The sequence below is a fragment of the Lynx rufus genome, unplaced genomic scaffold (assembly GCF_022079265.1).
Source record: "Lynx rufus isolate CCGP_SWC_20201006 ecotype Redwood Valley unplaced genomic scaffold, mLynRuf1.p SCAF_10, whole genome shotgun sequence".
In the NCBI taxonomy this organism is placed as follows: Eukaryota; Metazoa; Chordata; class Mammalia; order Carnivora; family Felidae; genus Lynx; species Lynx rufus.
Window position 1 is genome coordinate 10,544,639 of NW_025814824.1, and position 22,591 is coordinate 10,567,229.

General features: G+C 45.6%; 1 protein-coding gene across 6 annotated transcripts in view; it reads right to left on the minus strand.

The window, feature by feature from the left end:
* Positions 1–22,591, minus strand: part of DOCK8 (dedicator of cytokinesis 8) — a 232,989-nt gene that overhangs the window by 12,716 nt on the left and 197,682 nt on the right. For all 6 annotated transcript variants that reach the window (XR_006966110.1, XM_047101620.1, XM_047101599.1 and 3 more), the window contains 12 exons: positions 22,324–22,458; positions 21,177–21,329; positions 19,937–20,095; positions 19,220–19,320; positions 18,258–18,450; positions 12,582–12,725; positions 11,209–11,340; positions 10,612–10,746; positions 8,887–8,976; positions 4,465–4,701; positions 1,929–2,072; positions 531–637 (listed from right to left, as the gene is read on the minus strand). Coding sequence is in view for 5 of the 6 variants with exons in the window: in XM_047101620.1 (XP_046957576.1) it covers positions 531–637; positions 1,929–2,072; positions 4,465–4,701; positions 8,887–8,976; positions 10,612–10,746; positions 11,209–11,340; positions 12,582–12,725; positions 18,258–18,450; positions 19,220–19,320; positions 19,937–20,095; positions 21,177–21,329; positions 22,324–22,458 (1,730 nt within the window). In the remaining variant the exon portion in view is untranslated. The remainder of the gene's footprint in view (positions 1–530; positions 638–1,928; positions 2,073–4,464; positions 4,702–8,886; positions 8,977–10,611; positions 10,747–11,208; positions 11,341–12,581; positions 12,726–18,257; positions 18,451–19,219; positions 19,321–19,936; positions 20,096–21,176; positions 21,330–22,323; positions 22,459–22,591) is intronic.

Genomic DNA, 22,591 nt, shown 5'->3' on the forward strand with positions numbered 1-22,591 from the left:
AATCAGCACATTGATAGAGGTGTGGGCTATGTGGATTCAGAAGAATCCAACTGGATTCAAGAGTCCCTTCATATCCTGAAGTCCTAACTTCCTAGTCCTAATTTGAACTCTGCTCTCCTACTAACTAGCCATGTGGCCTTAGGCAAAATCACCTCCCATCTCTGAACCTCTGTTTCCCCTTTTGCAAAATGAGGCTGGTGATAATACCTGTATGATGTGTGAGACACACATGGGACAATAAACATGAAAGTACTTTACAGTTTAAGTGCCAGTTACCTAATAGTAGCCCACGTATCACTGTCCCACTGTAGTGATTCTTCGACATGATTGTGCATCAGAATCCCCAGAGGGCTTGTTAAAACTCAAGACTGCTGGGCCTTACTTCTGGAGATTCTGATTCAGCAGGTCTGGTTGGTGCCTGAGAATTCGCCTTTCTAGCAAGTTCTCAGGTGATGCTGTAGCTGCTTGGTCTGGGGACCACACATCGAGAGCCACTGTTTTACCGCATTCCCGGCCATTTTCCTTCTTACCGCATTATAAATTCCTTAAAGCATAACCTCAGCTTGTTGTGATGTCGATAGAGCTTTGGGTCAGCTGGAATTTCGGCCAAGAACACTTGGGCTACTTCCAATGGTCCCTGATGGGAAAAGTAACAAAACAATAGGACACTGGAATGAAAATTGAATTACTTGGGAGAAAATCTTGGAGCGACTCCTCCGTTTGAGCAATGAATTCTGTGGTCAGTTTGATCACAATCAAAACAAAAAAAAAAGCAAGGGAGGTCTTGAACTTCTCAGGAAACCTTGATTTCTTAGGAGTCCGGAGTTTTAGGAGAATAGGTTAGGAGACATGTATTTTCTTAATCAAAGCTGCTAATAACAGGATCTTCGTGTGTAAAGGTAACACCTCACGGGGGATGTGCTTCGAGTTCCTTTTCTAAAAATGGGGATTGTCCTGATCCATCCATTCACCTTCACTTCTCCGGTTGCCCTGGTGGTGAGCACCATTTTGTGTATTTGGTGGCTTGAGTCAGAGATGTGCACAGTAGTACATATGTAGTTCATGGTCACGGGCTTATAAGGCCTTCCATTTTCATCAAAGGATCAGGACTTAAAGCAAAGACTTCCTAATTGTTTTCTGATTTTGGCAATATAATAGTCATTTCTCCTCTGGGCTATTTCTGCTCCCTCGATAGTATCCGGGTACGGTTTTTGCAGGGAAGTCCGGCTGCACTGAGTGAGGAAAAACTCACGATATTCAGTGAGCTTTTGAGTGGAGGTGTAGACGAGAGCAGATATGGATCTGAAATTAAGGATGCTTACCGGACAGAAAATATGAAGCTAGTACCTCCCTGCATCTGAGACTGGTTGAGTTGCATGCTTAGTTTGGGAGTGAGGATTCTAATGGGTTTGGGAACATCTGGCTTGGTCTGAATTGGCACGGGAAGCCTGGTCCCTGGTCACTGTGGTTGACAAGGCCCCTGGCATGCTGGGCTCATCTGGTGACTGACCCAGGGGCTCCATGGTCCCGACCCTTCCCCATCTCTCCTGCAGACATCCTTCGGTTGGTCTCAAGCTCTGTAACAGCTCTGCCTCCATTGGGCATGACTCAGCTCTCTGCAACAGGACCCCAGATCTGGAGCATACCGCCAGGCCTGGCCTCAAAGTGAAGACTTCTCTGTGAAAGCGGGATTCCTTCAACATGGCCCGCTCATGTCTGGGACTTCTCTTCTACGGGGGGTTGTTACATGAAGCAGAAGGGGCCCCCTCAAAGTGTTCTAAGCCTCGTACGTGGCGGCTCTAAGTTTAGGGGTACCATTTATGCGTGGATCGGCCTCCTCATCAACCTCAGGGAAGGAGGGTGTAGACATATATCGAAAACCAAAATAACGAGGAGTAGAGGAGTGGCGGCCAGCTGGTTTTGCTCACCTGGTTCACAGTAGCTCCGACAGAGCCCTGCAGCACCATCTGGAGCATCTTGGCATCGGGGGGCTCCTGGTTAATGGCAACCGCTAACTGGAGGGTCTTCTTCTTCATGTCTTCAATGGCAACTTCAATTGGCGTCAAAACAAACTGAACATAAGACACAAGCGTAGGGAAGTCACCATCTGGTATTGTAAGCCACGGACAAACCTGGGGCTATGATAGACCTGGATCTGAAGAAGCTGGTTAAGGAGCCTTTCAGAGTAAGTCAAAATGATCTGGGTGGGTGAAGAGGTAGGCGAGGCCCAACAGTTCTGGAACACTGCCTGTGTTCCAGGGACCTGGCATACATTTCTCGCTGACTACTTTAAACAGCCTCTGCATTCTGTCCATTTTACAGCAAAGGGGGGGATTTGTAAAGTGAATTAAGTGCCACAGAATGACACAGGTCCTGAGGAGGGAGCTCAGAATTTAAGTGCAATGATGTCCGCATTCAAAATCCATGTTCTTGCTATGCTTTTCAGTTTTCTTTCCCATTATTGAACAAGTTACTTGGTTTATATTTGGAAAAGGTATCAGAAGCACTGTCCTTAAAAGATTTTTTTTTTCCCCCGCCATAACACATGGTTTTGGCATTATTTATGTCTTGTCCAACTCACTCTGAAAGTGAATTCCTAGTCAGTAGAATCCTCTTAAGGGTCAATCTGCTAGTTGCCAAGTTCTGTGGGTTTGGGGTAGGGTCCTTCCTGAAAGTCACAGGGCCACCCTGTCATCCCTTCATATCCTGAAGTCCTAATTTCCTAGTACCTCAGAATGTGACCTTATCTGAGACAGGGTCTTTATAGAGGTAATCAAGTTTAAGAGAGGTCATAAGGGTGCCCTATATGACAAGTGTCCCCACAAGAAGAGGCAACTTGGACGCAGAGATACACATAGAAGGAGAGGATATAAAGACACAAGGAGAAGACAGTCGTATACTAGTCAAGGAGAGAGGCCCAGAATGCATCCTTCCCCTCACAGCCCTTGGAAGGAATCAATTCTGCCAACATCTTGATTTGGACACTGGCCTCCAGAACTGTGAGACCATACATTTCCGGTTCACAGTCCTTTGTTACGACAGTCCTCGCAATCTAACACACTGAGGTTCTCAAGGAGCTAGCAATGGCCAAGATAAAGCTGTGAGGACTCTTACTGGGACCATGAGTTTATTCCTGTGCTAGGCCTCCCTGCCCTCATGTTCAAAAGTCCAAAACAATAAGAAATAGAACAGATGCCTTCTAGACCAACCTCCTCTTAACCAAGTCACTCATTCAGGACTTCCCTCACCTCCCGCTCTCTGATGTGGTTGCTGAACACCCTAGCCGGTGGGCAGTGAGCTCAGTCACTTCTGCTCCTGCCCGATGAGGTATTTGTTCATCAAAGTTCACCTCTGTGTGTTCACCCACTTGATGATGCCTGTTATGCTTGTTATTTTAATGACCTAATCTAATTAAATAATGCATAAGCCGATGAACTGTGGGTGTGGAAAGAAACAGAATTGTTTCTCTGAAAACCAAGCCGTATGCTGGGGCAGGGCATCATGAAAGTGAGTTGCTATAAAGATTCCTGTCATATTAGGTGTGCGTGAGACAACCGTAAAAGGCCAGGGGCGAAAAAGTCATGAAAATCCAGAAGGACTCTACCCTCGTATTGTTTAGCAAGTATCTCTAAGCTCCCCCTCTGCTTTATAGAAATGAAAACTGAAAATCATACACAGCGCATTACGGGTGGGGTTTATACAAGAGACACAGGTGAATTGTCATCGGCCAATCCCAAACCACGGGGAAGGCTGGGGCCCTATATAAACTGAATGGCAAATAAATGTACACTTAGGTATTTTTAAGTAAAATAAAATGCTTCCCCTATGCCTAATTTTGAGACACCTTCTTGATCAGACCTATCACAAGCGGTTCAAAGTCTTCTGTACATAGAACCAGGGAAGGGAAAGGGGTCCTCGCTATCAGTATGTAGACGAGGAAACTGAAGGGAAATGAGTGTCTTGGGCAAAGCCACGGGGGGAATCTGGGACTAGAAGTCAGTTGGTCTCCTCGTCTACCTCGCACGGGGCCCTTCTTCCAGCTCACCACCAACTCATGGGGCTACTCGCATGCTGTTCCGTCTCTAACAATTAATAACCCAACTGTAAGCCTCCAAATATATAAAAATTCAAATATTTAACATTTCGGTGTATATTTCATATAAACATATCATGAAGAGACACATGTTAAATACTATAGTCGTGTCATTATATGTATATTAAAGATATAAATCCAACATAGAAAATACTTCAATATAAAGTGGTGCTATGAAACATGTAGCTGCCTACATGGGATTCCCTGGGGCCATGACTGTCAGAGCGTGACCCACCACCGTGATATCTCAAGCGTGTCCCGTTTTGGGTTCTCACTCCAGTCTACCACGAAGGAGCACGGAGGAGGGGTATGTGTCACCCTGGGAGAGAGACTCATGCATTTAGTGGTGACCTCAGTCCGGGGGCCATTACCTCTTCCTTCTGGATGACACCGATCCTGGTCTTGATGTAGGGGAAGGCGTGCATGGTGGTCAGGATGGTGTTCCTCCGGTATTGCTCGTGGAGCTCTCCCCGAGGCCGCCCCTCCAGGGTGAAGGGCGTGGTGTACATGAACCTTCGCAGATTGAAATTCTTCTCAAAGTAGGTGACCCTGTCTTTCATCTCATACTCATCAAAGTAGGGCTCCACAAAAGTGATTTGTATGTAGGCCTGGAGGGGAAAAGGTGGGGGAAGGAGGAGATGAGCTCGGCTGCAAACCACCCAGGATGCACCGGGGAGGCATGCCAGAACACAGCACGGCTGCACCACCCCTGTGCGTGCACAAAAGCCACAGCAGCTGAGAGTGTTGGGTCAGACGTCAGCCGCCAGGCGTCAGCCATCCCTGCTCTGCGCCCCCAGGGACGGGAAGGAGTGTGAGAAGGACGGGGCAGCGTGCCCGTGTGAGGTCAGATCCACAAGCTGCCCCCCCAAGCAGAGCTACCTCATCTCCCTGAAACCTGGGATGCAAGTTCGTAAACAGACAAGTTTTCCTTTTCGGCACAACTGTGACCATTGTTCACTTAGGAGAATGGCCACACGAAAGGAAACGGACAACACGGAGCATCGCCAAGGATGGAGAGGAGCTGGGACTCTCGTATACAGATGGTGGGAATGTAAAATGGTACCGCCCTTCTGAAGGAGGGCGGCGGTTTCTTACCCAGAGAGAAGACACTGACCATACGACCTAGGAATCCCACTCTGATGTGTGCACCCAAGAGAAATGAAAACTTACGTGCACACTGTCCAGAGCAGACTTCATAACGGACAAGACTGGAAACAACCCAAATGTCCCTCCCGTGGAGAATGGGGAAACAGGAAGCGGTACATCCATCCAACAGAAGACCGCTCAGCAATAGGGGCGCCTGGGTGGCTCTGTCGGTTAAGCGTCCGACTTCGGCTCAGGTCACGATCTCGTGGTTCATGGGTACAAGCCCCGCGTCAGGCTCTGTGCGGACAGCTCAGAGCCTGGAGCCTGCTTTAGATTCTGTGTCTCCCTCTCCTCTGCCCCTCCCCCGCTCATGCGCTGTCTCTCTCTGCCTCAAAAATGAATAAGCATTAAAAAAATGAAAACTAGGGGCGCCTGGGTGGCTCCGTCGGTAAAGCGTCTGACTTCAGCTCAGGTCATGATCTCGCGGTCCATGAGTTCAAGGCCCGCGTTGGGCTCTGTGTGGACAGCTCAGAGCCTGGAGCCTGCTTTGGATTCTGTGTCTCCCTCTCTCTCTGCCCCTCCCCCACTTGCACTCTGTCTCTGTCTCTGAAAAATGAATAAACGTTAAAAAATTGTTTAAAAAAATGAAAAATAAAAGTAAACATTAAAAAAATGAAAAAAAAAAAGAGTACCACTCAGCAATACAAAGGAACAAACTGCCACAATGTGGATGAATCCCAAATGCATCATGTGAAATGACAGCAGCCACACCCAAAGGTCTGTATGGGTCCACTTGTCTAGGTTTCCATTTAAGTGACATCCTGGAAAAGGCCAAACTACAGAGACAGACTGCCGATCAATGACTGTCAGGGGGCTAAAGGTAGAAAGAAGGGGCGTGGGGGAATGTTTTGGGGTGATGGAACTTTTCTTTGTGGTGGTAGTTACATGTGTTTGTCAAAACTCATAGAACTAAACGCCAGAAAGGTGAATTTCACCACACGTACCTCATTTTATTTTATTTTATTTTATTTTATTTTATTTTATTTTATTTTATTTTATTTTATTTTATTTTATTTATTTTTGAGACAGAGAGAGACAGAGCATGAACGGGGGAGGGGCAGAGAGAGAGGGAGACACAGAATCGGAAGCAGGCTCCAGGCTCTGAGCCATCAGCCCAGAGCCCGAGGCAGGGCTTGAACTCACGGACTCATGGACCGTGAGATCGTGACCTGAGCTGAAGTCGGACGCTTAACTGACTGAGCCACCCAGGCGCCCCACGTACCTCATTTTAAAATTCACATGCACGTGCACATCTGCACATACACTAAAGAAGGGCATTTATTAAGAAAGAAGGCTTCTTAGGGGCGCCTGGGTGGCTTAGTTGGTTCAGTATTCGACTCTTGATTTGGGCTCAGGTCATGATCCCACGGTCATGGGATCAAGCCCTCATTAGGCTCTGTGCTAACTGTGGAGCCCGCTTGAGATTCTCTCCTTCTCCCTCTGCCCTTCTCCCCTGCTTGCGCATGCTCTCTGTCTCTCTCCATAAGAAAGAAAGGAAGAACAAAAGAATGAAAAAAAAGAAAGAAAGCCTCTTCAGAAAAAAAAAAAAAAAAAGAATGACAATGACCATAGATCCCATAACACCCGCCCACTGAAATGGATGGAAGACATAATTGACCTCAGACTGTAAACCGCCATTTAGTGTGATGAAGTCTGGCGGTTATTCTGGGGTCAGCTTCTCATCTAGAACTCTCATAACCTGCCGTGGGCATTTGAAAAGAGGGGAACAGCGCACCCTGCATCAGGGACATCGCTGGCGATTCTACGCAGCACGTGCTATGGGCATCCATCTTCCAAGGACCTCCGACACTTCTAAGCTTAGCTCAGCTCTTACCACACTTACACACTTACAGGCCTGGACTAGGGAAGGTGTCTGAAGTGAGCAAGTCTTCTGAAATATGTAGAAAAACAAACTCTTAACATTTGGTCAATTCCTCCCTACTTGCATCATCTCCTGAGTGTCCTGGAGGACAGAAGCGAGGGAAGGGTTTGGACTCTTACTTCGCAGGCCTGCCAGATGGCAAACACTCCTCTGTCCCCCAGCGTGTAATAAATGCCTTGAACTTGCATTATTCCCAGCAGCTTAGACAGCCTCGTGGACATATCTGTCTAAGAGGTGGGCTGTGTAGGAAGACAGCACCCAGTAATACAGTAAGGAATGCAGCTTGTCTTTGTCTGCCTTTCCTGGCACAGAGTTTCCCAAACCCTTGGAATTTCCTGAGAGATAGGAGTATCTTTGTTATTCTAATGAGGTGACTCAAGCTTGGTGGGTCCCAGGATGGGGGCTGCTCACCCAAAAGACCAATCATGTGATTAGAGGGTTGGGACTTTGGGCTGACTTTGGTCTCTCCCAGGGAGGGGAGGTGGGGGCTGGAGACTTAAGTAATATGGCCCAAGAGTTAACCGATCATGCACGGACATTAAACTCTGGACACCGAGGCTCCATGGAGCTTCCTGACAGGTGGACGTATTGAGCTGCTGGGAGGGGGGGACACGCCTAGATTCCACAAGGAAGGTGCACGGAAGCCCTGGGGTCTGTCCCAGACTTTGCCTTATGTGTACCCTTTATCATAAAACTGTAATTGTCTTTTTTTTAATTTTTTTTAATGCTTATTTTTGAGAGAGAGACAGAGCATGAGTGGGGGAGGAGCAGAGAGGGAGACAGAATCCAAAGCAGGCTCCAGGCTTTGAGCTGTCAGCACAGAGCCCGATGTGGGGCTCGAACCCATGCCCCGTGAGATCATGACCTGAGCTGAAGTCAGATGCTTAACCCACGGAGCCACCCAGATGCCCCTAAAACTGTAATTGTCTTAAGGCACTTTCCCGAATTCTGTGAGTTATTCTAGTGGATTACCTAATCCGAAGGCTGCCATAGGAACCCCCAAGTTTACGAGCCCTTTGGTCAGAAGTGCAGGTGGCCTGAGGCTAGTGTCAGAAGAGCCTGCAACTTGTGGAGGGTGACGCTAGCTCCCGGTGGAGAAAGTCCAACTGCCCGCGGCACACCCAGCTGGGGGTGGGACAGAATACACCCTCGTGTGAAAAGTGAGGACGCTGAGGCCTGAGCCCTTTCCATCGTTCCCCCAACCGCACAGAGGCCCTACACGGGGCTGGAAGAAATTCCTGCAGCCTAAAGAAGGGGGCCACTACGTGGCAGTGAGAAGTGTGCATCTTTTCAGTATGTCTGAAGGTGAGAGTGTAAAGTTTGGAGAGAAAGGCAATAAAGGGCAATGATGAAGAGGATGGGTTTGAGGATGACAGACTCTGAGCTTGAGCGCTGGCTTTGACACTTGTGTGATCCTGGAATGCCACTTACTCATTTTGTACGTCAGTTTTCTCCTCTGTAAAATAGGAATAACAACACCTACTTCAAAGGGCTCTCGGAGGATGAAATGAAATGAAGTAAAGAAAGGGGCTGATGGAGCGCCAGGAACACAGTTGACGTTTAATTAATAGTAGCTCTTATTCTGGTTCCTGCCTTTGAGTACGGTTTCTTTATGATCTAACCATTTAATTGCTGAACCCTAGACAAAAAAGTATGGCTGCACTTAAGTGACTTTGAGAGCCCAGAGAGAGGTCATTTTATGTTCTTGGCATAAGAACAAAGAGAATCAGAGCCCGAGGGTTACTTTTTGTAAATTTCCCCATACCTTGTTAGGATCCAACTTGGTTTTGTCCACTGGAGCAGAGTCTTTTATCACTTCCACAAATTCTGCACCAAAACACTGACCATAAAATCCCTAGGCAAGAAGAACCCACAGATTATAAAGGTGACCTAAATGTAACGCAAGTCTTTGAGTCTCAGAAGTGGAGGCAGTTTGGAATAAGTGTAAGGAAGAATTTGCTCATTGATTATTGGAAGTTCTTCTGAACTAATGAGGCAGGGTCAGCATTTCTGGAGACAAAAATAAAAATATAAGGAAGTGCAGCATGGCAAACTGACATAGGCTTCCTTATAATAAGTATGCTTGAGGTCTGATTCAACCAATGTCGTCATATTTCCTGAGAAGCTTCAGGGGAATGGCACAATTTCCTTCTTGCCTTTTGTATCCCAGGAACTTGGAGGTCACCAGGCTTCCCAGAATGTGACAAACCATACTCCACAAGAAGACAAAATATATACTTCTAGTTCTATGTTGAAGAAACATATTAGGGAACCAAGTGGCCTGGGGTCAATTGCTAGTTTTCCTTCTCATGAGCTGAATGACTTTGGACAAGTTACCCAACCACTCTGGGCCATGGTTCCTTTGAGTCAAGTAGGGACTGAAGTCTCTTGTCTTATTTGCCATGGATGGATAGCGTAAGGGACAATTTGGCAACTAAAGTGTTTTAAATTTTACAGTCACGAAAAAGAGTAAATTCAAAGCAATGGCAAGAAGGCATGAGGAAATGAATCGAGCTAATTGTAAGCAGTTCAGGGAACTCAGTTACTCAGCCTGAGAGGGTTTTGTTTGGCAGGTACCTCTTGACTTTCCTCCTGAGTTCTAAGTGCTTGGCCCTTTCCATGTCTGCTTTTCTCACTTTTCCCTGGGCTGTTTTATTTTTTCTCCATCCGTTCCTCCAGGAACATGCTTTGGTTTTTTTTCTGCTACATTATAGATCAAATGTAAACAGCAGGTTTGGGCTTCCAGCCTATGAGGTTAGACAGTGACTCTGAAAATCCATAGAGGAGGGCTCCTTGGATCAGCTAAGCAGGAAGAGGGCTATTGGGAGGATCTCTGTGTCAGATGTGGGATGTGTTGTCCTGTGATACCAAAAGGACGGCCATAACATTTTCTAAGGATAACTCAGTAATCTGGCTAGATTCAAAGTCAAGGTAATAATCTTCAAACTGAGGGGCGCCTGGGTGGCTCAGTCAGTTGAGCACCTGACTTTGGCTCAGGTCATGATCTCACCGCTCATGAGTTCGAGCCCCGTGTCAGGCTCTGTGCTGAAAGCTCAGAGCCTAGAGCCTGCTTCCAGTTCTGTGTCCCCTTTCTCTCTGCCCCTGTCCCACTCATGCTCTGTTTCTTTCTCTCAAAAATAAATAAACATTAAAAAAATAAAAAATAAAAAAATCTTCAAACTGAAAAACTATTACTAAAATTTCAAAAGAATTACACGAAAGCATGTGACAACAAGTGGCTTTTAGATAGTCTTGAAAATAAATAATCACCATATAAATTTATAAACTTTGATAAACATACATAGAATCTTAGGGAAAATTTATCCAAATCCTGCTTTACCTTATGACCTCACCTAATACCTTCATATTATAAATGCAATGTGGAAAAGTTTTAAACAGATCAACGATGAATCCATAACTCTTTTTTTTTTTGTAATAACCCACTTTAACTTGCTTTTGTGAAGTATATAATATCAAGCACTTTTCTTACCTCTAGTCTGTGAGAAATCTCAGGTAGCTTGGTAATTGCAGGCTCTTTGTAAACGAATTCCTGCTCATCTAAATCCCCAAATTTGGATCCATAGAAACCAACTCGGAAGTAGGTTCCAAACATTCTCTTATGACCCTAATGAGCAAAATAAGAAAGCCTCCTTTTAGCTAGGAAATTCTCGAAGATCTACTGGTTTGGAAAGGGCAGGAGTCTTTCACTGTTGTGTTACAAAGCATTTTATTCCTATGGCTAACATAAACCAAAATCACTCCTTTAAAAAAAAATGTAACGTTTATGGAATAAACTTTGGAAATAATAACAATCAAAATGCCACAAAAGATTTCTAGGACTTATTTTAAGTGAATTTAAAGGATTCTCCCGTTTCCTGGTTGTAAAGTAATTCAAGCGGCTTTCTTTCACAGTCTGCACTCTGGTCCTCTGTCTATTACCAGGCCCTCTCCATTTAGTAGGTGAGAGCTACAGTAATGATGTGCTCCAGGCCAATCCCTCCCTAGAGAGGAAGCAAGGCTAAGCATCTCTGGGACAGGGTCACCTGCTGCCAGGTAACAGGACCCACTGGCCAGGGTCCCCAACTACCTTGCTAATGATGCTGTCAAAAGCCTTCTGTAGTTTGTCGTGTGTGGAGGTCAGCTTCCGGAAGTCTCTATGTGCTTCCAGGATGGGAATGACCAGCTTGTAGACCTCGTTAACTGTCTCGTACAGTCCTCCCTTGGAAAGAGAAGAAGAAGAGGAAAAAAAGAATTTAATCCCTTGGCAAGTTAAGAAGAACATTCAGAGTTCAGTAAGTGCTGGAGAACGGATTACTAATTGGCACCACGATATTTTAAGAGCAGGAGTGATGTCTGAGCTTCTCTGGAATGGCTGGAGCGCTCACACTGAACTAGACACATGCTAAATGGTCCTTTACGATGATGTTAAGTGGGAAAAAGGGTTTTCAAGGGATAAAAACAGACAGGAGATTGGCTGCAGGGAACAGTAACTATTCAGGAAGACAGCTTCAGCGTGTTTAAATGTCATCAGGGGTCACTCTGTAGCCCAATGTTCAACGCATGCCTGAAAGGAGTTGGTAGGGTTCTAACTAGTTCACTTTCTTGCATTTTAAGAAAAAAAACAGAGGTATACTGCACTTTCTCTGAATCCTGAAATGGAAAGCAGAAAAAAGAAAAGATAGTAAAACAATAATTAACAATAATTAATAATTAATAGAGGGTGCAGGGTAGGAAACTTAGAAATGAAAGCAGAAAAGAAAGAAAAATATAAAGATAAACATAAAATTGGATCAGCGAAACACAGTGATGTATTAGATATTTACAGGGCTTAAAAACTGGGGGCGGTGAGGGATTATCGAAATAAAAATGGGCAAGAGACTTTCTTCCCTGCCCTGAATCTCACGGACTCAATCTACCTATTTTTTCTCTTATTAGGGGTGGTTAGACCCAGACTAGGGGAATGGGGGGAGTCTCAGTGGTGCGGGCCCCCACAATTCTCCGAGCTGGTCCTGGTTTGTGACAAACTTGAGGATCACCCAGTTGTCAGGAAGGAAGCCGGTCCATCTATTCCTTCCCTCTCTTCCCAGAGGCTCTGCCCCCATGTTTGTCTCCATGAGAGGGAAAACGAGGGGGTGAGAACACACCTCGTCATTTGCGGTGTAACCCTGGGCGAGTCACCTCACCTCTCTGCGGCCTAACCTCCACCCTGTTAAAATGGAAATAATGCAGAGATGCCGTTGCCCAGGCAAAGAGCCTGCCATGAGGACCGGAATACCGCAGCGATGAAAGCTTTCTCAGCTCCCTGGAGAGCTGATGCAATGTGCATACGTCAAAGTCATCCGGGGGGGCCACCCCGCCCCCTGAGCATCCCAGCACCAAGCGCGCCTGACTGGGTGGTAAGGCTGCATCCCATGAGGCGCTCGGTCCGCAGGGAGGCCCTGGGTCTCTGTAGGCACTGACCGTGCTGAACAGCTCAGCCGCATGCTCTAGGAGGCCCACCAGGCCGCTCTCGGTGAAGTACCGGCCCGAGCACACGCCGTCCTCGTCAGGGGACAAGGTGTCATCGGAGACCGCAGACTCCTCCAGCACGTTGGAAGAAATATTCTGAAAGAGATCGCACTATAAGCCCGGAGGACGGGGGAGCCACGCTAAGGAGAGGTACCGCAGGGACCCACGAGGCAGCAACGAGGCAGCCCGCGTTCAAGGATCCTCACCCAGCCTGTGATTTTACAACATCTGTAATTCCACCCAGAGGAGGCTCTGGCTGCCATTCATCTCGGAAGTACACTGAGCAACTGGTCTTCGAAACTTACAGTCATCTTTTCTTTTTAACCGTCAGGATGTACGTAAAGGACGCGTACCTCGACGTAACAATGGTTGAGTTACTTTTGTGAAACGACCCGATGGGACACCGAGCAGGGGTCATGTTTTTTTTTTTTTTTTTTTTTTTTTTTAATTTATTTGTTTTGCGAAAGAGCATGAGCCAGGGAGCAGCAGAGGGGCGGAGAGCGAGGAAGAGAGAGAATCCCAAGCACTCTCCAGGTTGTCAGCACAGAGACTCAAACTCACAAACTGGGAGATCATGACCTGAGCTGAAATCAAGAGTCAGATGCTTAACTGACTGAACCACCCAGACATCCTGGGGTCATGGCTTTCAAAAGGCAAAGGCCAGGGGTGTCTGGGTGGCCCAGTCGGTTAGGCGCCCAGCTCTTGGTTGTGACTCAGGTCATGATCTCATGGTTTGAGGGACTGGGCCCCGTGCTGAGGGCATGGAGCCTGCTTGGGATTCTCTCTCTCTCTCTCTCTCTCTCTCTCTCTTTCTCTCTCTCCGTCTCCCTCTCCCTCTCTCTCTCTCCCTCTCCCTCTCTCTCTCGCCCCAAAATAAATAAACATTAAAAAAAAATAAAAGTAAAGGCCAATTAACAGTTAGCTAGACTCCTTGTTTCCATAGCCAGGTGAACCTCGGGAGTACAATGCTACCGACTTGACTTTCAGGTGAACCGTCCTATAACAGCAAGTGAGAACGTCCTCTCTGTGGACGTGTTTATGGCAATGCGGAAGTTACCGTTGTTTTCGCTCATTTTGTTCCTATATACAGCTTTCCCTTTACACAAACCATAGAGTTTAAAGTCTCCAGCAGGGAGTACAGTAACCAGGGCCAGGGCCAGCGTGAACCAAGCGAAAAAACCAAGAGCACAAAATTCAGGGAGGCATTCACTCTCAGGGTCCTGTAAGTAATGACTCTGAACTCGTGTGACTCTAAGAGTGAGTGCTTCCTTAAATTCTGACCCTTGTGTGCCTCTCTTGCCTCAGCCCCTCTCTGGTCCTTGCAGTGACTCTCACTCTTGACATCTTAAGAGTCGTTTTTTTCAACCTCACAGCTGTGGAAGAAATGCACATAGAGCGTAAAAGACTTGGGAAATCCTCCCAGCTTAGAGATTGCAAACAGGTAGCACACATGCCACTCTTTTCTATTCCTACACTCATAGCAGGCATAACTAATCAATTATAGCACCACTGAACTGTGGTTCAATGGGTTTGAACTGCATGGGCCCACTTACACGCATTAAAAAATATGTATTCGAAAAATTTTTGAGATTTGCAACAATTTGAAAAGACTCACAAACCATGTGGCTTAGAGATACCAAGAAGAAATTAAGGAAAAATTAGGTATTATTGTAAGGATACACTATATTATAAATATAGCATACAAAATACATATTAGTCGACTGTTTTTGTTACCAGTAAGGTGTCTGCTCAACAGGGGGCTCTTAGTAGTTAAGTTTAGGGGAGGTGAAAGTTACATGTGGATTTTTGACTATGTGGGGGGTACCCCATGTTGTTCAAGGGTCAACTGTAGTCTCAAAATTTTTTCCAGCATAGCATTCCAGTCGGCCGCTACTAACTGACCAGAGTTGGCTTGAGAAGAAAAATCTGCCTGCCTCCTCGCCTGGCTAGCAAGAGCAAGGGAATCAACCTTAGCAATCACAGAAGAGAGCTGTCACGGTCCTGTATCTTCACATCCCAGACTGTACTGCAGTTTTAGGAATATAGGAGACTCTCAGAATCTCTTGAGCCAGTCTTTTTCCAAACCTGGTCTTTCTATTATGATGTTTCCAGATTGGAATAACAGAAGGTACAAGGGATTCCGCTACAAGAATCTAATAACTCGAGAAGTGAGTACTATTAGAACTGTATGCAATTTTCTACAGGGACAGGAACAGATCTGAAGTAAAGTAGCTTTATTAGCTGTAATCAGAGGAAAAGGATTCTGGCAGCCTTTCCTGGCTTGGGAATCAGGGAGGCAGAAGTAACAGCAGCATCTGAGAATGTATCCATATCTACGTTTGTGGAATAAACACTGCTCTCTGGGGCATAGAATTTCAACGATCTCAGGGCCTTGGAATTCAGTGGCCTCAACGTTATTTTCCTCGCACAGATTTATCTATCTCCGGTTTGTAATTCGTTTCCAAAAATTCAATTCTACTGGAGAAGAACAAGGTTGAAAACTAAAGCACACAGTATTTAAAAAATCAGCTCTGGACATCTGTGGTCAACGCTGTCCTTCATCTTTCTGCAAACTAAGGACCCATACTCCTGGCGCAGCCCTCCGCTCTAGTCCAGCCAATCAGAGCTTTCCATCTCTCTAGCCATTACGATTGGTCCAGGGATGAACACGTGACCCTGTCAGAACCAATAAGATCCACTGAGACTTTCTTGGGACCTGCTAGCCATGAACCATCTCTCTATTCTCTTGGTCTGGAACCAGGGAAGGCCTTAACCTAAATACTTCTCAGCGAGTATGGGAAACATCTGCCCAATGAAGTCGACATAAGGGAAAGCAGAGACAGGAAGCAGTGATGCCAATGAAGTTTGATGACATGGTTTGGGGCCCTCCTTCCAATTTGGCAGGTGCTGCTAACGGCTCACCTCCCTCAGGCAAGCTGATAAATTCCATTTCCACCTAAAGTCGGTCTAGGCTAGGTATTTGTCACTCGCAAGCATACGTTTCCAAAAAGATCTGGTATGTGTTCCTTGAGAGAAGGCAATTGGCTCATAGGCAGGAACACAATTTGGCTCTTCTTCCGTAGCTGAGAACACCTACCTCACCATGTTCTGCGCACCATGAGGACCTCATACTTCACAGTTCCTTCTGCCTTCCCCTTCCTGGTCCTTCTGAGCTTCTCACAATCCCCCGGTTAGGTCACATTATAAACACTCCCAGCATCTTGTACCTCTTTATTACATTTATCATAATGGTAGTTCAATAAGGAATCGAATAAGGAAATCAGTAAGGAATAAGGAATCAATAAGGAATCAAATAAGGAATCTGATGTTGCTCTCCCTGGCTAGAATGTAAAGTTCATGAAGACACAATAAATCCTCAGTATCATCTAGAAGAATAAAATGAATGGATATGGATGTATGAGAAATAGAGCTATCTGCCCCCATGCGGAAGAAATGTGGAATTCTGTTGGTTCTAGAATAACTATTCTATCTTGCCTTGGCATAGCTTACTATAAGCACATCAACTGAATTCTAGGTGAAATTAGAATTATTAAGCTTACCAAACATGAAAGTCAATAATGAAATGCCATTAAAACTTAAGTGAACAATAGCAAATAAAATATAGTGACTGTTGGGGGGCGCCTGGGTGGCTCAGTCGTTTAAGCATCCAACTCTTGATTTCGGCTCAGGTCATAATCTCATCGTTCATGGATTAGGGCCCTGCATGGGGCTCTGCACTGACATTGCAGAGCCTACTTGAGATTCTCATCCTCCCTGTCTCTCTGTCTCTCTCTCTCCTCTGTCAAATAAAATAAACAAACATTAAAAAAACTTAAAAAAATATAGTAACTGGGGCGCCTGGGTGGCGCAGTCGGTTAAAGCGTCCGACTTCAGCCAGGTCACGATCTCGCGGTCCGTGAGTTCGAGCCCCGCGTTGGGCTCTGGGCTGATGGCTCAGAGCCTGGAGCCTGTTTCCGATTCTGTGTCTCCTTCTCTCTCTGCCCCTCCCCCGTTCATGCTCTGTCTCTCTCTGTCCCAAAAATAAATAAATGTTGAAAAAAAAATATAGTAACTGTGAAAAAGGCAGAGAAGAATGTTAAGAAATAGTTCAGTTAATGAAACACGAAAGGAGGGTGATATAATTCAACATTAAGTAAAACACCTAAAGATTTTCTGGGAACTGAAAGAGTAGCACTTATAATATTTATACTTGATAATATCAAATGGCCAAAATGAATGTGATGAAAGGAGCAGATACCTCTAAAATGATTTTTATAGCTTTCTTCACTTTTATGTGAATGAAAATCAGATGTGATATTTTTATGATTTTTGGATAAGAATTTCCCTTTTGGCTTTTATGACAAACATTTCTGAATTGAGCATAGAGTTTATTTGCTGAGAATAAAATGTTAGAATAAATAGCATTGTTATCAAAAGCCATAAGAAAAGAGGGGTTAATAATAAGAAGCAAACAGGTGAAGAGGTGAACAGAGTTCTAGAAAATCCGAAGCTCCCAGCCCCCCAGCAACAGTTCCAGGGACTTCTTCTCGAAGCCTAGGGAAGATGTTCTGAATTGTCCTCTCCCTGTGGTTCACACAGCCGTCACAGAATCGTGTTGAAGAACAATAGTGGAAAAAAGCCTTTTATAAAATCAGTCATGTAGATTCAAGGAAAGATAATACACTTGTAAATGACTGCGAGTCTGGCTTGAAAAGGGCTCTATTACTGAACTATATTGTTGATGGTTTCAAGGATAGTCATTTCTGCAAATTAGGTGTCTCTTAAAAAGGTACTCATAAAACTTTTGTTTTCTCTAAAGACCGTATTAAACTGTTCGGCAGAAGCTGTCCAAGTGACCACCGAGCGTTGTAGCCCGAGCCAACTTTCAGGCCTGGTAGACCACTTTCCTTTGCTAACTATGGGCCATATTCAGAGTATCCCAAGAAAGTACTGATTCAGCTCCTTTTTTCTCTTCCTGGGTCGATGTGGTTCTTCCTTGATTTGGGATTAATGTGTGGGACACCACAGACTTGGGGCATCTGATCAAATGAACGGGCCACGAGGGAAATCATTTCTCCCGTGTTTGGAAAGTACTTTCACAGGTGTCCGTGTGCTGCACCAACTATAAGTCTTTGAGAAAGAGCTTAAACGAGAAAAAGAAAAACTGCTGTCTCAGTGTCTTTACCTGTAAAGTGGGAGTAATAACACCTTGCCTATGTGCTGGCTTCACGGGTTGATGGGGAAGGTCAAATGTAATCATGGATCTGAGTGTTTGGGAATGTCTACGGGGCCTATCAACTCCACATTTATTGTAAACAATTAACAGATACCCCAAATGAGATGGTAAAGCGATTAGAAGAGGCAAATGTAATTTGCTAAAGCAGGGTTCTTTCATCCTTGGCACTACTGATTGATGTTTGGGGCCAGATGATTCTTTGTGGTGGGAACTGATACGCATCATAGAATGTTCAGCAGCAACCTTGGCTTATAGGTGTCAGAGGTAACCCCCAGTCGTAACAGCCAAAAATGTCTTCAGAGACTGTCAAATGCCTTCTGGGGTTGGAGGCAAGACTGCTCCCCCCAGGTGAGAACCCCTGCCCTAAAGGAAAGGCTGAACTTGTCCCCCACCTGAAAGCTGACGCTGCCCACGGGCAGGTAGCTGTGGTCCTCCAGCATGCTCAGATACTCGGCCACCAAGGCGGCCGCATGCACCAGGCACATGGCGGCCTCCGTGTAGCACTTCTTCTTCATGTGTTTCTCTGCCATGTTCTGGAGCCAGGTCAGGCGCAGATCAGGAGATGTCTGGTAACTTTTGGCAATTCTGAGGGCATATTGGGAAGGTTTCAGGGACAGCTGGCTAATGACACTGTTTTTCTGCTGTGGATGCCACTATTTCCCCCAGGAATCCCCCCATCCCAAGAGTTTCCCCCAACATGTTCAGAAAATGAGAGAAAAAAACCCAGACATTTATCAGTCCAGCTGTCTTCATTCCAGAGGTAGGGTGGGCTGGACCCCAAGAAACGGCATTTAATTGAAGTTTCATAGGGAAGAAAAAGGCCTAAAAAAATGTCTATTTTAACAGATCTCTAGCAATTTCCTTCCTTTTCTTTCCTTTCTCTCAAAATAATAACAGAAGACAAAAGTACTACCCTTCTATGACCTCACATCAGAACACATTTATTTCTATGAGTAGTTTCTCCTGAACAACGACCATAAAACAAAGCGTCAAACTATAAAATAAAATATGATTTCTAAATACAACTGTACACGTATGTCTAAATATAATTGGGGGGGAAAACATATGGAAAATAATTCATATGACAAAAGATAGTTCTTTTCTCTCATTCTTTGGTAAGTAGAAGATACTGTTGTAAAAGATACCTCACTTTAAATTAGGGACATATTTCTAAAAACGTGTGCATGGACCAACCCACTCTGAATGATTAATTTCTACCAATTTGTATACACACTTTTGGATGTCATCCAAGAGCGTACCCACATGGCTTATGCTAATTACACCCATGAGAACTCCATAGGAACAAACCCCAGACCCTCAAGCGACACCTTTTGGTTTTATCAGAAAAATCTACCTGTACATCAGATCCATAAGCATCTCAGGGTCTTCCTGAAATTCCCTCATTTTCACCGTGTCATATAAGATGCTATTCAGGTTGCAGAGAAGTTCCTCCACCTGAAAAACAGTGTATACCTCTAAATGATCCTGGCTTTGTAATCCGTGGCAACAAGTGAGGGGCTGTTCTGGAAGGTCAAGGGGTAACCATAAACGTTCTCCTCTATGGGAGCAGAGCTGACAGGTGTAGGGGAGTCTAGATGGACCCTCTGCGGCCTTCATCTTTACAGGTCCGCATGATTCTGAGGCTCAGATGTGAGTTGGTGCTTGGGATCCATGAATTGGCCCTGAATCCTTATACTATCCTCCCTCTTTTTCTTTAAATGAACTTGAACTTTCGTGTGCAACCTGAAAAGCCCTAAACTGTACTCTGGAACATCAGCGTGTTTTTTTTTTTTTTAATTTATTATTATTTTTTTATACCAAATAGGAGTCAGTTTAGGACTTCAGCTTAGGTTTCATATGTATATAATGTTATATATTAAATACACATGTACACATAATATTTACATATTTTATGTGTAATATAGAACTGTTATATAATTATATATTATATGTGTTATATAATTACATAGTACACACACACACACACACACATACACACGTACATATACACAAACTTATAATCAGCTGATCCCGGACCCATGCATGAGACAAGGCACGCTCTTCTGTCTACCTGGGTGGGGAAAAGAGTGGCCTGCATGGCTGTGTCCTCTTCTGCATAGGCCAAGATCGTCCTCAAGGATCTTCTCAGGTACTCCTCATTAAAGTCTGGTGCTTTGCCCACCAAAGATGCCAGAGACATGGTTACTTGCATCTTTACTCTGGCAAAGTTCTGCAGCAGGAAAAAGACGAGATGGGACAAATAAGAGGCACGGGGCTAGGAGATCGTGGAAGGTATTGGAGCCAGACACCAATAACTCCCCAGTGTTTCTGTCACCCCGTCTCCATCATTTCCTTTTCCCTCAATGAAATGTGAGCTATACTTTACAAGATGCATACTGTTGCTTAAATGGTTTAAATGGATACTGCTGCGACATAAATCTGTCAGCTCCCTTTAAATTTTCATCGAGGACTGGATGGCCTCCATGCTGCAAGGCAGGAAGGTGCCTGCAAAGCCGGGTCTCAAAGATGTATGCTTTTGTGCCAGGATTCCTCTTCCGGGGACTTTACATAAACTGCAGACAGGAACAGGATCTCCATGGCCACGTTTTCTGAGCTTTTGGACTCTGGATAGGCAGAGACTCTCTGTTTCTCCCTCCTTTCTAGCCCTATGGAAAAATACAGCTATCCGGGGAGCCCCTGAGGAATGTCCTAAATATTTCAAATGGTTATGCCTAACATATTTTGCATGGGGGGGGGGCTGCTTTTTTTTCCCCAGGGGCGAATTTATCTTTTAATATCTCTTGAGCATATTCATTAACAGGACCACAAATGTAAGTTCCCAAAGAACATACCAAAATCTAGATAAACTAAAGTAAAGGGAGACGGTTCCCCAATAAAGCCGAATTCCGATGGCTGCCAAGCTGCAATTAAAAGCCAGTGTAGATGACACTGATCATTTCAAACCCTCTTCCGCAGGTCATTCTGGCACCACTCAGCAGAATTGGGAAACCAGACAAACGCTTCTGAATTCCTAACCTGCCTGCTGTATTTCTTTCCACAGAAGCCAACTTCTAGCCTACATACATTCATTCCTTTTTTACACTGAAACACACAGATGGAAGCCACTGCATCATCGGTCTTCACGTTCGTTTCGGGTCACAAATTCAGCTCTGCTACCCATCTATGTCGTGGATTGTTTTCTTTCACGAGGGACACGAGTACACGGCAATCCCACCACCTCCCCCTCAACCAGGGCTTTGCACTGACTTCCTCTACTGACTCCGGGGCCCCCGGCCGGCCTGGGCTCTTACGCTGGTGGCTCCAAAGCTGAATCTCATGAGGAGGTAGAGGGTGGCACAGGCTTGGGTCCGCGTGACGTCCATGCTGCTGCTACAGTGATGTAGCACTCGCTGACACAGGTCTGCACACTGTTCCACCTCCTCCTCAAACAGCAGGTCCCCGAACTAGGAGAGACACAGGGGCCATGAGGCGTCACTCGGCACCTTCATATGCTTTCCGGGCCGGGTGCCTGTTGAAGGAGGCCGCGTCTGCTGGGACAAGCAGGAAGCCCAGAGGAGCTCACGCACTGCTCCAGAAAGATAACGAGCTCCTTGAGTCAGAAGATGAATTGAAGCGACGGAGTCGACTTCAGATTTAATTATGAACGGCACAACTAAGATCAGGGCTGAATGATTCAATGGCATCGTGTGGGCCAGGTTGCATTCGCGGGCAACGTCACAACGCTGAAGGAATTATCCTGAGTTTACGGGGCCCCCTGGAAATGACTGGCGACTAAGAAAGAGAAAATAATCCGCAGGGGAGAGCAGAGGAATTCTACTTTCTGAGTGTAAAAAAAAGGCCTGGCTCAGTCGGAAGAGCATGCCATTCTGGATCTTGGGGTCTCGAGTTCAAGCCCCACGCTGGGTGTAGAGATTACTTAAATAAATAAGTAAACTTAAAAAAAAAATGGAAGAGATCCCATGAAGAAGGTACTGAGGTTTTTCCAATACAGGGGGAGAAGATAAACTGCATTAGACCATTTTAGGTAAGGAAAATCTGTATTCTTCAGGCTATGAGCAATTTATTTCTAAACCTGTCATTTTAGGACATGACATCTTGCAAGACTTACTGATGGGAGTGGTGTGTAGGATGCTAATCTCACTCAAATGCGGTATTAAAAAGGGGGAAGGTAAAAGTGCTCAATTGTTTTTGCTCTCATGTCTCCAGTGAGTGGACATGTCAAGTTTCTACAGTTTTGTCCACATTTCCAGCGTGACAGCCACTGTTTTCTTCTCGATGGTGACTTCTCAACATTCTTAGGGGGACTTAAAACCTTTACCTCGACGTCGCTTAACGCCACACCATGTGGGCGTTGGTGCATCTGTAGGGAGGAGTGTGAAGCTGGACGAGACTCTCCGCTCTTAATTAAGAGTCAGAAAACAAGCATCGCATGTTTACCTTGGCGATGAGAGCCCGGAGTGTTGCAAAGCAGTGAGTCAGGTAGGTGGTGCTCTGATCACAGCTCAGAGAATTCACCAGGACCCTTAGGACACCTCCCAGCAGGCTGTCTTTACAGTCCAGAGCCGAGCTTGCCTGGGGAAGTGGAAGAACAGCATCACTGAATCCCTGTGCGGTGCCAGTGAGCGGAGGGGTGAAGACACAAGGAGGCACTCTTGACGATTAGCACAGCGATGCTCATGTTCCATCTCTCTTGATCTAACATGTT